This window comes from Labrus mixtus, chromosome 5, assembly GCF_963584025.1.
Source record: "Labrus mixtus chromosome 5, fLabMix1.1, whole genome shotgun sequence".
NCBI lineage: Eukaryota > Metazoa > Chordata > Actinopteri > Labriformes > Labridae > Labrus > Labrus mixtus.
In genome coordinates this window covers 25,151,078-25,166,120 of record NC_083616.1, presented here as the reverse complement: position 1 = coordinate 25,166,120, position 15,043 = coordinate 25,151,078, and the positions used below count along the sequence as shown (strand labels likewise).

At 39.6% G+C, this 15,043-nt stretch overlaps 1 protein-coding gene across 2 annotated transcripts in view; it reads left to right on the top strand.

The window, feature by feature from the left end:
• dock8 (dedicator of cytokinesis 8) overlaps positions 1–15,043 on the top strand; it is a 63,949-nt gene that overhangs the window by 29,722 nt on the left and 19,184 nt on the right. For both annotated transcript variants that reach the window (XM_061038780.1, XM_061038781.1), the window contains 20 exons: positions 66–228; positions 345–481; positions 843–936; positions 2,242–2,404; positions 3,794–3,911; positions 4,723–4,793; positions 5,015–5,156; positions 6,036–6,137; positions 6,243–6,338; positions 6,512–6,746; positions 7,541–7,705; positions 7,822–7,994; positions 8,740–8,832; positions 10,176–10,271; positions 10,819–10,968; positions 11,236–11,349; positions 11,783–11,938; positions 12,418–12,557; positions 12,779–12,942; positions 13,731–13,882. In XM_061038780.1, coding sequence (XP_060894763.1) covers positions 66–228; positions 345–481; positions 843–936; positions 2,242–2,404; positions 3,794–3,911; positions 4,723–4,793; positions 5,015–5,156; positions 6,036–6,137; positions 6,243–6,338; positions 6,512–6,746; positions 7,541–7,705; positions 7,822–7,994; positions 8,740–8,832; positions 10,176–10,271; positions 10,819–10,968; positions 11,236–11,349; positions 11,783–11,938; positions 12,418–12,557; positions 12,779–12,942; positions 13,731–13,882 — 2,724 coding nt within the window. The remainder of the gene's footprint in view (positions 1–65; positions 229–344; positions 482–842; positions 937–2,241; positions 2,405–3,793; positions 3,912–4,722; positions 4,794–5,014; positions 5,157–6,035; positions 6,138–6,242; positions 6,339–6,511; positions 6,747–7,540; positions 7,706–7,821; positions 7,995–8,739; positions 8,833–10,175; positions 10,272–10,818; positions 10,969–11,235; positions 11,350–11,782; positions 11,939–12,417; positions 12,558–12,778; positions 12,943–13,730; positions 13,883–15,043) is intronic.

Genomic DNA, 15,043 nt, shown 5'->3' with positions numbered 1-15,043 from the left:
AATCAAAGCACAAAAAGAATACACTGCCATCCTCACTTCCTTTCCTTCTGCTTGTGGTGTTTCAGAACAAGGACAAGCTCGAGAAGCTGCGCGGTCAGGCGGAGACGTTCTGCCATAGGCTAGGTCGCTACCGCATGCCCTTCGCCTGGGCTACCGTCAATATTATGGAGGTCATCTCCACTGCTACAATAGACAGAGACGTCACAGACTCTGACAGCTTGAGAGGAGGTGTGGGCTTATGTTTGTCGCTCTTTGTCTGAGCCTTGTGATGACTTGCACACATTTAATCATTCATATATTGTGTTTAAAATAAACATAGACACTGTTTTTTTGTTTTTTTAAAGGTAAATCCAGCAGTATTGACCGGAGAGCACAGTTTCCGAGGAGGAATTCTGAACGTTACAACACCATCGATGATCAGTTTTGTAACATTTCTGCCTTCAAACCTGCTACCATCACTATCAGCACCATCTTCAAGCAGGTTAGACCGCTACCTGGCACGGGGGAGAGAGATAGTTCAGTGAAAAAAAAAAGTTGATTCCTTGAGGTACAAGATACAGAGTAAGAGACAGACTCGCTGATGTTTACTGCCTGACCTTAAAATGCCATTCCTTCAGGATTAAGTCATGTTTCCACCATAAATCCATGCCCATGGATAAATACTGTTATGTGTGGAGAGCTGACTTCACAGTTAAAACCCCCTCTTCTGTTATTCAACTTTAAAGCAGTTCTGCAACGTGGTTATGTGTTTTTTTTGTAATGTGTTTTCATCTCTGGCTGTGTGTGTGTGTGTGTGTGTGTGTGCGTGTGTGTGTGTGTGTTTGTGTTTGTGTTCCTGCCAGGAGGGAGATCGGTTGAGTGATGAGGACTTACTCAAGTTTTTGTCTGAGATCAAGAAAACCTCAATACCCCAGAGGAGAATCAAGACAATACCAGGTCATCTCTCATCACATTTAAACACACTGTTGTTTTTCTCTGAAATCTGGTTCAGGGAATTGTTCTACAATATGAGAACGGCACCTGTCTCGCCAGAGTGCAGGAGATTGATGATTCGATTTACATGACTGTGAAACGGGAAGCTTCAGCCAGCAGACCTTTAGCTTCACTTAGCGCAAAAAAAAAGTTGACAGAGATTTTGTTAAATATGAAAGAAATACAACTACAGTGTATTGTTTTGGCTGTTTGCAGTGACTGAATGGAGTCTTGTTGTCTGCATTATGTTGCTAGACAACAGGCAGAAACTCGAGGAAGCTGATACACCAGGCAAGAAATAGCATAAACCTCAGAAAAAGTAGCACACTCAAACAGTCAAAACTTTGCAGGTGCACAACCACAAACAAACTTATAAGAAAGTATAAAAGTCAGCACGCTCAATGTCCTTAAACGTCTTTAAATCTGGGTAATGCAGCACCGTACAGATCAGCGAAGAGCCTTCATCAGTGTTGCAGACAGTAAGCGGAAATGCCCCTTACATAGAGGAAGTACAGTGTATATTTCAACAACTCTTTTCCATAAAATATTTTTTTTTTTCACAAAAGGGGCTTAGTACAGAATCCAAAATAGACCAATACATATATGTTATAAATATGGACACATATTTAACATACAAACCTATAAAAAATATAGACACTAGCTACGAGAGATAACCTGGACATACTTATTATTATGTCCTTTTTCCCGCTTTTTTCTGCTTTGGCCAATTAACTTCTCTTCACATAACACTCGTTCATCATAAGTGCCACCGTGACGAGTCATAAAGTAGTGACGCTGTGAGTCATTGGAAGGGAAATCCTGCTATGGCAACATATTTTTCTTAACTCAAATATCCATATTTGGAACCAGCGTTGATAGTTGTATTACAGGAGTCAGGATGAGAATATATTGACTTCTCAATATTTTGTCCTAGCTATTAATAAGTGAGCTTTGGGGGAGTTTGTTGGTGAATTTACAGCCGTCAGACAGAACCAGGATTGCATTTTCCTTTGTTTAGTTCTTAAGCCAACTGTTAAAGTTAAAGTTTGAGTTCAAACTAACTGGCTGCCGACTTTAGCTTTGCATGTAATGGACTGACATGAGATATGGATTGATTTTCTAAACCTGCCCTCGGCATGAAAACAGCGCTTTTTATTTTTACTTGCGCGCATCTTTTTTTATTGATTATTAAAAAAGTAGAAAGTGTAGCATTCAAATGACATGCTGGTCACAAATTTGTGAATTTGACTTTTTTTTTGTGGCTTCCAGGTTCCATAAAACTTGACATGTCTCCGGTCCACGACACTCCACTGGCATGTTTGTCCACTGAGCTCATCCCTCTGATTCCTGTGGCTGAGAAGAACATACGGCCAGTCAAAGAGGTGCTGGAGTTCCCATCCAGTGAGGTCTATGTTCCTCACAACATTTACAGGTGGGGTGGAAGGCATTTAATACAACAACAAAGATCCTTTAAAACGTTTAATGTATGTCTGCATGTTTCTAATCAAAATGTAAGACTGGAATGGCAGAGATCTTCAAACATCAGGGTTTGAGGTGTAAACAGGTTTGCTGGCTCTTACAGAGAGTTTGCATCTCAGAAAGGCCAGAGGCAACAAAAACAGTCATGCTGTACTCATCACTCAGGAGCTGACATCGCTCTGCGGCTTTGCTCTTTTCAGTCTGGTGACTATTTTTAGGCTTTTCCAGCAGGGCTACCTGTGAAATTGCCTCAGAGTGAAACAATAAGACGGCGGCGTTTTAATCTGCTCTCAACTCTTCAATGGTTTCACTTGTAACCGAACTTTGTGTCTTCATGTGTGAACAAGTCTCCCTGTGTGGTAATTACACTCTGACATTCTCTGAGCGTTTGTTCACTGGAATCTGTGTTCAGCGGTTCAGCAAAGATTACAGTGTTGTATTAAAACCACAGGTTCCAGTAAATTACTGGTTGTTGGGGACTGTTCTGTGACATTATTGTTTTTTTTTTCTACTACCTGCCTAAGATTTTAGCGGAAAGTCAGTGCCATCTAGTGGCGTATAATGGAACTGTTTCATTTTCTGTGAAGAACGGTTGATCATGATTAATTGATTTATTTTATGATTGTGTCATTCTTAAACAATATTTCCAATTCAAAAGAGGCTTACAAGACACCGTTATTAATACAAAGAGACCAGAGACCAAAAGTAGACACTTACTGATATTAATAATACTAATGAAATAAACCATCCTGATGTCTCTTCCAGGCATAAGGGACAAAAGTGTCCATCTTATAAACACTGATATTCAACAGCTGTTCCATCCTGTCAGCATCAGTGCTACGAAACATGTGAGGATTTTGAGCGTACATTTAATTCATCAAAGGTGTTCTTAGCTCATCATAAAAAGGACAATACAAAAGAAAACGGGATTCATTCTCAACTTCTCCTAAATAACAGCGTTCACACAGTCTGTGTAAGAGCTAGAGGAAGGATTCCTGTTCTCAACTGAGCGACTAAAGATCTCTGACTTTTTGATAACTTTGCTTAAGCATAAGATTCAGTAACATAATCGTGCTTGATTTGAATATACGTCCGTAATTTTGGTTGTGGTAAGATATCATTCAACCCTCTCTTGTCATATCCAGCAAGTCATTTGTTTCTAATCGTATTCATCACACCGCAGGGTAAATAATTTCTATGCATGTGCATGAAGCTCTGCTGTCCTCATGGAGAATTTGACAGTTTACGCCAAAGGAAAAAAATTCTTATTGGTCCTGTTATCTGACATATTAATGAGAGATTATTTCAAACAAACTCTTCCTCTCCCTTTGTGTCTCTGTAGGAATCTGCTCTTTGTCTACCCCCAGAGGTTAAACTTTGTCAACAGGCTGACGTCAGCAAAAAACATCACCATCAAAATCCAGTTCATGAGCGGAGAGGACCCAGCCTGCGCTCTTCCTGTGAGTGCTGCTTTTTTTTTTACTTTGTGATCTCAGAGAAATATTTTACCTGTTAGATTTAATCGACTTGAAATTCCACTCAATTTTCTCATCCAAGTACACAAATAGCAAGCTTGATGACAAAAAAGTAGGAAAAGTTTTTGCTTACTGGAAATATTACTTGTGTAAAAAAGGCTTATGTTAAAGAAAAAAAAAATCTAAAATTTCAAGATTAAAACCGTAAATTTACAAAATTAAATTTGAATATCGATTTTAATCAGGCTATTAATTCAGCTACGGTTACAATTAATATTCTGAAAGTTTATATCAGAAGAGCAGCCGTCTGTCTGCATGAAAATGATGACAGGAGAACCCTCAAAGCCATTTCTCGACCACTAAAGAGACGATTCAATTCAGTGTGGTTCTTTCTTCAGGAAAAGCCCCTGTTTCTTACTGTATCTTTTCAGGGTCCTGATACTCATAACAATGTGATGCTGATGTGCCAAAAGATTACATTTTTTTTTTATTTGTGAAACTTATATTAAAGTTTATCTTCACGATAATAAATAATCTTAATTTAAACTGTGTGGAAAGTAAACAAATATGGTATGATGACAGAAAAAACATTAGGAATGGACTTTTTTATAAACACTTGAAGAAATGTGAGCGCACGATTCAGGTAGGTATTACGTGTGTTTGTTTATACAGGAGTCTAGTCTCTTATAAAGGTTAACAATATCTATATATAATAATTATGCAAATCGTGTGCTAATGGACAGAAGTAAACCTTGTACCATTGTACTTTACATCTTCCCCTCTTCTCCATTCTCAGGTCATTTTTGGGAAATCAAACGGCCCTGAATTTCTATCTGAAGTCTACACCCCTGTTACCTACCATAACAAGCAAGTGCACATTATTGGGTTACATTACGCCAATATTTAAAACTTATTTTCTGTCATTTAAACAGTTTAAATAATTTGATCTATCTCCAACTCTTTCTCTTTTTCCACCCTCACTTGAGGTTTCCTTTGTTTTCCCATCATTCCTTTCTTTCTTCTCGTCCTCAATCATCTCTCTTTGGTCTTTGTTTCTTCCTTTGTTGTTCCAATATTCTGTCTGTCAGGTCTCCAGACTTCCACGAGGAAGTGAAGCTGGCTCTTCCAGCCCGTCTGACAGAGAGACACCACCTGCTGTTCACCTTCTACCACATCAGCTGCCAGCAGAAACAGAACCAAAGCAGCTGTGAGACGCTCATTGGATACTCAGTAAGACTTTAATGATTCCTACCCAGTTGTACTATTGGGGTTAGAAGAATCATTTCTAACATGCTAGCATTAGTTCTTACCTCAGAAAACATTCTCACAGAGCTGCAGGAGCAAATAATGTTGGAAGCAAAGATACTCAGCGATGAAGCATAATAAGAGGCCAAATTTCATCTAATGAGGGGCACCTTATTATTAGCCTAGTGGTTATGTTGTGCGCCCCATGTACAGAGGCTGTAGTCCTCGTTGCAGCGGTTGTGGCTTCAAATCCGACCTCGGCCCTCTGATGCATGTCGTCCCCCAATCTCTCTCCCCAACATTTCCTGTCTCTCTTCAGCTGTCCTATCCAATAAAGGCAAAAAATGTCCCAAAAAATCTCATTGAATAAATTCATTAATCCTGCATGTTACCTGTCTAATTTTAATGTCCTAGGCTCTGTAACTTTCAACTTATCTATCAAATTGTCTGATTGGAATCTGCACACTTTATGCACTTCCTCACTTTTACCCATGTACCATGCATTTGCACTTTGTTTGTTTTATGTAATGTCTGTTTTATTAGCTATATGTGACTCTCCCTGAAACCAAATGCACCTACCTGATCCTGTTTACGAGCATTATGTCTTCATAAATTAATCAAATTATTATAATATGATTGTATTGCACTATATATGAATGATCCCAGAAGTGCTGTATTGTGATATTTTTGATATAGTGGACCATGTATCAGGTGTGATTTCATATCCTATTGTATTGTGAATTGCCCTGCAATACCCACCCCTCATTAATACATAACAAAAATGATTGTTTCCTATTCTCCAGTGACCACAAAGAGCCTTTTCTGGTGTTAAAATGCACACTTGTCCTGTTGCTTTTTCATCAGTGGCTGCCCATGGTGAACAATGAGCGACTTCAGACTGGTCAGTTCTGTCTGCCCATTGCCTTGGACCGACTACCTGTCAACTATTCACTTCAGACGCCTGAGGTAAAGGCATCTATTGTGTGTAAATAAATTAGCATTTAAATACATAAGCACTGAACACAGACAGGGAAGACACTGTTGTATATTTACTGTGTTTTTGTTGTGCAGAAACTTCCCCTTCAGATCCCTCCGGTCAAGTGGATGGAGGGCCACAAGGGACTATTCAACCTCGAGATCCAGGCAGTTTCATCTGTACACACACAGGTGAGGAGTATTCCGTGCACAACGTGTGTCAACTCATGCTGTAGTGAGAGATCCATCCTGGAGCATTACATGCATCCTGTCATGTTCAATTAGTTTCTCTGTCTCCTTCTTTGTCATCTCTGTGCTTTTCCTTTTACACACTCTTTAAAATAACCATCCCCTTTCTGTTCCAGGACAACCACCTGGAGCGTTTCTTCACTCTCTGCCACGCCCTGGAGGGTGGAGCCACATTCCCGCTGCGCGTCAGGGACGAGAAGATTCCAGAGAACAAGCTGGAGCATGAGCTGAAGCTCAGCATCATCTCGCTGTCCTCCTCCAGTTTAGAGCCTCTGGTCCTCTTCCTCCATCTAGTGCTGGATAAACTCTTCACCCTCATTATGCAGCCCATGGTCATCGCTGGCCAGACCGGTGAGGCGTTAGCTTGATTTCAACCACAGAGTGAACTCACTTTAGCTGCAGGGACTTTTGTTTCTATTAATCATGGTCAGTCCACTGTTTATGTTGAGATAGAATTTCTCATTTCTGAAGAACAAATCTCAAAATATCAATTTTCTTCAGCTTCTTCAACGTGTCACTTTATGTGCTGCTTTAAATTGCACACATTTGTTGGCAACATTTCCGTATCGAAAAGTTGCCAATGTATTTGTGAAATTAAGACAGTGCTCTCTCTTTCGCTTCAAAAAAACATAAAGCATCGTTCCCTTCGATACTTTTGATCCTCATTTTAAAACACATGGTATATCAACATTGTAGAAAACCTTAACGGCAACATTGATCTAAGACTATATATTTTTACAGTATTCATTGTGACAGTTGTTGAAAAACAGCACTAAGCTGGAGGTAGCAACAAAATACAGCAGCACATCTGGTGATTTTAAATCAAGGCTGAATTCTCACCTGTTCACAGCTGCTTTTTATTGGAATCATTTTAATACATTTAATTGAAAACATATTTGAAATATATTCTTTTTTTATTGGCTTCTATTTCTAATCTTCAGAATTTCTACCACACAAATGACTTCAGGCACCTTATTGAATATTGAATCAACTCATATTGTTTTACCAATTACTTAAATGTTGTGTGTGATTCAATAAATGCTTTTTAGTTTGAAGACAAAATATTTTTCTGATAATATTTTATATTCTATCGATAATATGGCTGTTACAATTTTTTGTTCTTGTGTTATGTCCTTGTCCTGCAGCCAATCTGGCCCAGATAGCGTTTGAATCAGTGGTGTCAATAGTCAACAGTCTACATAACAGTCAGGAGCTGATCAGGGACCAGCAGGGGAGAAACAGCCTCTTGTCCACCTACCTTTACTGGGTGTTTCGTCTGCCTGATCCCCCTCAAGACATGCACAGTGGAGGTACAGACCAATCAATTGATTCACTTTTTTAAACTTTTGTAATGTTGTCCATTTGATGTGTTTTTTTGTGGTCATTTTAAGATTTGATATATGTGTGTCACTGTACCTGTGTTAAGGTTCAGCGAGTACGTTACCTTCGTCAGAGAGCCGTTACAGCACGATGGGTCGGGCTACAGCAGCCACAGTGGGCAGTATGCTCCTCCAGTCCAGGATCCGCAGCAGCAGCAACCCGGACATCCCCGCTCCACACAACTCTGCTGAAGACGCCGAGGTCAAAAACATCCTAAAGGTACAGACCGTAAACCCTCGGTTTAAGTTCAGGTCTGAAAACGTTTCTAGTTGCGTGAATAGACTGATAGACATAAAACTCATGTCCACATGGAGCAGGCTTTTCTAACCCTGGGGTCCCGACTCCATTTGGGGTCCCATGAATTGAATATAGGGTCGCCTGAAATTTGATACAGCGTGCAGAGTGTCTGTCTGTCATCCCAGCCTTTCTTCCTCAGTCCACACTACTTTAAACGAAAATGCTAAATGTGCTCTTAATTGAATGTTTAATTGCAACACAGTAGAAAAACTACAACATTATGAAAATGTAATTAATACATTTTTCTAAAAAGCTGTATGTGTTTTGGATAGAGTTTTTTGACCTACAGGGCATTTTGTTTCTATTTAAAAAGAACATCACATGACCTTTACTAAATGTGGCCTTCATTTTGCAGATGTTATATACTTAACATCATGGTTGCGCAATAAATCACAATTTCATTGTTATTGCAAAATGAGTGTTTGCAGTAAACACATCTCAAAAGTCTGAATGTAATCCAATAAATTATGATGTAGACAAGCGATGCTCTCTCACTGAGCTTGTGTACATTTCCCCCATTGGATGGAGGCCTGACATCACACACTGCAAACTCACATAGTGAAGAAAACATTAGCGCAGCACATGAAGTATCGTAATAGGCCACTGGATGCCCACTCTAATGAATACATCCATCATGTTCAATGTGATGAAACCTTTCTGTCTCTAGGGCCAAAACAACCCAGGCAGTCGCATGTCCACTTATGGGGAAGTAACAAACCACCAGAACTCCACTGGAAGCATCAGGCCATCAAACAGGAAGGTAACACATTTCATCCTTTCTTCAGCTTCTCTTGTCCCACGTGAAGAGATATTTGATCATGCACCACATGTTTCTGATTAACAGGTGGACCACTTTGTGTCACATATTTGAAATTCTTGACCTGAGGATAAAATATATGTAGGAGAGAAAAACTGTTAGTTGTTTTTTAGGTGTCAGATTAATCATCAAAAAAAGAAAAAGCATCTTTTTAAATGTTAGATTCTGGATACTTATGAAATGAGACACCGATCGACTTTGTCACTTCCGTCTATCTACCTTATTATGTATTGTTAGACAAATTGAAGCTACATTATATAATAATACTTTAGAGGTGGTGCACAGTGGTGTCCAGCTGTGAGAAAACAAAAAATAGATTTGAAAAAAATAAAGCATGGATTGGATGACTCTGATGAAGGCAACAAACTGAAACCCGTTGGTCTAATTAAGTTAATAAAGTTGATCTTCATGCTAAAAATGTTTCTAGAGCTTTTTGACCTCTTCAAGCCTTTCACTCTTCATGCACATTAGTAGTTGGTGAAGTTGTGTAGCCTACTCTATCCTACTCTGCATCTCCAAATTAAATAAAGCATCAAGCAGTTCACTTTTAGTTGAGTAGCTATTCATAAGTCCCAAAAGCTTCTGTACCTAACTGAACTTTAAAAAAATGGACACCCGGCTTTGTTCTAAGTAAAGATTTTGTGGTTGTTGTGTTAGATGGTAGTACATTATTTAAGGATGTGTTTTCCATATGATGCTTTGATTTGTCTGTTGCTTTAGTATGCCACTTAAGTGTTTTTTCTTGCACTTAACCTTAAGCAAACACTTTGGCTTTGCAATCATCTAACTAGCTCCTGCAGCTACATGTTCCATGTGCGTATGCGTCATGTGAATGTGTGTGATTTGGATAAATTACTTCTGAAGGTCGCTTTACACAGCAGCCTCTGCCATCAGTGTGTGAATGTGTAGGTGTGACGTGTGGTGGAAAAGCGTTTTGAGTAGTCAGAAGACTAGAAAGCGCTATACAACCTCAAGTCCATAATAACTGAGACTTTACCAGGTCGACTGTAACATTATATGAGTCAAGATTTGAGCCTTCAGTTCCCCTGATAACCACAGGGTGGGAGTGTTACACTGAGGACACACTTAATCTGGTTGTTTGGGTTATTGTCGATGTTTTTCTTGTTCTTTTTTAAAGCTCAGCCAGTATGTCAAAATGAATTTAAAGTCAATTCAACACCAGTGTAATACCTGCAGATGTTTGATTTAAATGCATATTCCTGATCCCATTCGCTTACAAAGGACGGATGTATCTCACTTCAGATTGTGTGGTTTCTCTCCTGCAGCAGTTCCACGAGGAGTTGGCCCTGCAGATGGTCGTCAGCACCGGGGTCTGCAGAGAAAATGCATACAAATATGCCTGGTTTTTCTTTGAACTGCTGGTCAGTGTGCTTTTTTAAATTCAAATGGCGTTTTCCTTTTTATTGGCACGTATCTAGAAAAAGAGAGAACTGTTAGATGAAGTTTTTAAAACAATAGATGACCTTGTGGATACACACTTTGGAGGATTAATGATTGCTTTAATTCTTTAATGGATTAATAAGCATTTTTAAATCACTGTAGTTTGTTTATCAAGCTGTTAGACAATGTTTCACTCTTTTGGAGTTTTAGAAGTGTATCAGCACTTATAATCCCCAAATCCCTCCAGTTAATCTTATTTATTAACACTCCACTCTTCTATAAAACTCACTTAAGGATGCTCATTTTAATAAATAAAGCATCTAAGAGGCATCTTTACTTTTTTGAATAAAAACTGAGGATAGAAAAGGATTATAAATAATCAATCGTTGCTCTTTTCTTATCAGCTCATCCCCTCCTCTGGCAGGTTACTTGACGGATTATTGATTTTACATGCATATTCATCTCTCTCACTCTCGATTAATACTCATCTCTATTGTGTCCCCTCGTCTTTTTATCTTTCTTTAACAGGTGAAAAGCATGGCTCAGCATGTGTCCTATCTCGACAAGCACAACGTCCCTCGAAGAAGCCGCTTCTCTGATCGATTTAAGGATGACATCACCACTATTGTCTCTGTGGTAACAGCTGAGATCGGCACCATCCTTATCAAACAGCATAAGGTACAATAACCTTAACTGTGCCTTAGTCTGATCCTGATATCCTTGACTGTGTCTGTGTACCTTCTGTATCCCCGGGTCGGGTACAGCAGAAGCAGCTTCAGCCCTGAGTGTACATGTTGTCAGTGTCCTCAAAACAACAGGGGAGATGGAGGTGCTAATTATATTTGCCTCCGCGGCATCAAAAGCTCAGCTTTCATGGCTATTTGCTTGGCAAGATCCACTCAGTGCAGCTTACTGATTGCTCTTTGTTGGTTGTTGTTGTTTTAGGAGGTAGAGCAAGCAGAGAAAGTCAACATCAGTCTGGCCTTCTTCCTCTACGACCTGCTGTCTCTCATGGACCGAGGATTTGTCTTTCAGCTGGTGAAAAACTACTGCAACCAGGTAAAAATAGTCAAAGTAACACTGATAAACAAACTTAAACCATTCAACATTTTTCCTTAGTAAGGAATGTAGTATATTCTTTATGTGGGAAAAATGTTGTGAGCATTATTTTTCGTTCCCTTTTTTATATTCTTCCCAAGTCATTTTGTTCTCTTCCAGTTTGTCTTTACTTTCATGTTTGAACTGTATACAACATGGACGTAGTCTAAATGACATCACCCATTGGTTTCTGAAGAGGTGTTATGAGGCCTAAAGATGGAGATCTGCTTTCATAATAGAGATTGTAACACGGGACATGAGGGGATTTATTGGCTTTAATGCCCAGCCTCAAGTGGACACTTAAGGAACTGCACTTGCACTTTTGTATTGACTGCATTTGTCAACATTGCAGGTTGACACTTGTTTTTTTTTGTGTGCTCTTTCTCCACTCTAGATGTCAGCTAAGAGTGTGTCAATGCCAACACTGATCAGCATGCGTCTTGAGTTCCTGCGAATCCTGTGCAGTCACGAGCACTACCTCAACCTGAGCCTCTTCTTCAGCAGCCCCGCCTCCGCTCCTGCCTCACCATGTCCCTCTATCTCCTCACAGGTTTGTCCCTTGTCCGTCAAAGTTCCCACCTGTATATATTTGTAATTTAGACGTACAGGTGATTTCATTGTTGCCAATCATTACACAGCCGGCTATATTATCTCGGCTGCATAGAAGTAAAAAGCGAGTGTAAATGTTTGAGCTTGCAGGTATGTATAGCAATTTAAGAGAAAAGCACTTAAAAAGTAAAAAAAGCAGGATTACTAAAGTAATGTAAGTGAAAATGCACACTGTGTTATTAACAGTGTGTAAATATAAAGTTTTTGCATTACTCCCCTTACAGTAGAAGTAATTCCTAATCTGTGTCAACCTACTTAATTAACCTGAATCTGATTCTAAGTAGAATTATTAGTGGCCAGTTTCAGGAGTTAACAGATGGAGTAGGTGAATTTGAGTGGGATCTCCTTTGTGCATTTCTTCAGATTAAGGTAAATATCTTCATTTAATCTGTCGCTCTTTCATTTGTATTTCCACTTCAGAGTTCTGGCTCCATTGGTTTCCAGGAGCAGCAGAGGATCATGGCTCTGTTTGAGCTTTCTCAGGAGTTCAAGCAGCAGCACTACCTCACCGGTCTGCTGCTGACGGAGCTCAGCGCGGCTCTCGACTTGGAGTCGGAGGGGTAGGAAACTATTTCTTACATGTTAACATATTGGTCATGACATTGCTATAACACAGCGTTCTATTGATTTTTCCAACATGAGCAACATGTCTTTCACTACTACTATGATTTATCTGTTTAAATTATTGCTATGATGTTGACAAAAGGGCAACAACTTCTGCAAATATTTGATTCCTGTAAACTTTGCATAAAATTCCTAAAGCTTTTATGCATTTTCCCAGGGGAAAGGTCCAGAGAAAGGCTATCAATGCCATCTACAGCCTACTGTGTTCCCATGATCTTGACCATCGCTGTATCAAACCAGAGGTCAGAGCCAAGGTGGCAGCTCTCTATCTCTCCCTGGTGGGGATTATCATCGACTCCACCAACTATCTGGACTTCACTGGTAATTCTACACACAAACATATAACTGCCCCGAGATGTAGAATGCTTACAGTACACGCTTTAGTAAAAATCACTGAGTCCTTTTCACCAAAAACATTTACTTAATTTTGTCATTCTTATGTAAGAAACATGGGTTTTTCACTGTAGATGAACACATGAGAATTTTGCAACCACGTTGTTATATTCATAGTTATAGTAGTTGTAGTTAATGGTTCTTCAGTTTTGTGTACTTCAGGGTTGTGGAAACATAAACTCACCAATAAAGGTCGGACCAAGTGGCAAAACCCTGGTGTAAAATGTATAAACTCTAACAAAAGAATCCCTCTGAATCATCACTTATTAACAACAATAAGCGTGTGGTGGTGTCTGTATCTGCAGAAACTCTACCTGGTGCGTGTGTTTTCTTATTTTGCTTTCTTTTGGAAGTTTTTTTTTGGCTTTAACCTTTGGGCAGTCGGTTTTTAGTCCTGAGCCAATAACAGATGGCATTGTGTAAGGACGGGAAGTGCATGGTACCATATCATGGGAGCTAACAGATGAGGAAGCAACTGGTATAGCTGAGCTTGATTTAATTTGAAATATCCAAAAATAATATGTGCTTAGTGAGACCCCCCCCCCCCTTTATTCTACCTTCTTTTTCACATATGAATAAGGCATGTTTTAAATCAAGATTTCAAGGTTTATTTTAACTACCAGAAATCGTTTTACATTAAAGGTTTAATTTAATCCTGTGTGCTCCAGCTCCCTCTTCTTTACTTGAACATATTTGACCCCTAATTTTCTCCGTAGTTTCTGATGCACGCGGCGGGAAAAACAAGACGGGCGGACCTGAGGATGACCTTGAAAATGTCCCAGCCATCAATCAGTCTGTTGCCATGGCAATTGCCGGGAACCCCTTCAACACGCTAGGACGGAATGTTCTTGTTTCCATGGCATCCTTGGTAAAATTCTGAGATAATCTCTAAATGTTAAGATGATAACAGATTATACTTTGTTTTCATTGTTTTTAAAAGTTCAAAAGTGCATATGTGTGTGTGTGTGTGTGTGTCTGTGTGAAAGTATTCTGCCTCCTAACAGGTGAGCTGCACTGAAGCAGATTGATTAGCTGTCAGCGCCACACACACACTTCATCCATCCTGAAAAATCACACTCATACATGCTCTCACTCACTCTCACACACACACACACAAACTCACACATGTCTATGGGAAATGGTTTATGGGCAGGAATTGCCATCATAAGTGAACAGGGCCGTCCTCTCTGACAAACAGATCCATCAAGTGTAGCTACAGCAACAGCACAACGAAAAAAAAAAAATGAACACTGCCTTTCTCTTCTTCCTCCTCTGCCTCTTTCCAGGAGATGAATCAGTTCCTTCCATGTTAAAACATGAAACACTGTTGTGGAAAAACTGATTTTCACACAACTGAGCCATCAGCTGGTATCCATCACAAATCCAAATATGGCTGCCAGAGCCCTTACTCTTCATTTTCATGCTGATCCCCTTCAAACAATGTTTGACTCTTTTACTCATGGCAACAGAACGGGTTACTCCCAGGCAGCATATTTTACAAATAAACAAGTGATGGTTTTGATTATATCCTACAAATATTCTGACGTTGGTTCTGGTGAGCTTACGGAGACCTGGAAACCAGGTTCAGTGAGGGACACCCAGAGCACTAGGAGGTTAATGGGTACATTTATCAAAGCTGCCACACAGTGAAGCAGCAGTGGCTCTCTATAGCAGCGATTCATCATCACACGAATGAAGGTAAATTAATCTGCAGTAGATTTAACGCCTATTAAAATGGGGAAGAGAACCTACTTTTCTAAAGCCACTGTGGCTAAACATCTTAATGGTTTAGTGAAGCCTGTAAAAGATACGGTTAGTTTGTTAGATACACTACTTAAATACCCTGCATAACTTAATAAAAAGAGCCAGACACTAAAACTCCCAGTGTTTGGAAGAGACCTGAAGCCTGAACTACGAATAAAGTTCAGTATAGCCAGGGAAACACAAAGTGTTTGTCTTTCTTTTGTTTCTCTCTCCCTCCTCCCCTCTCTCGACCAGCTCCTGAGTCAAGAGATCTGATTGGTCAGTA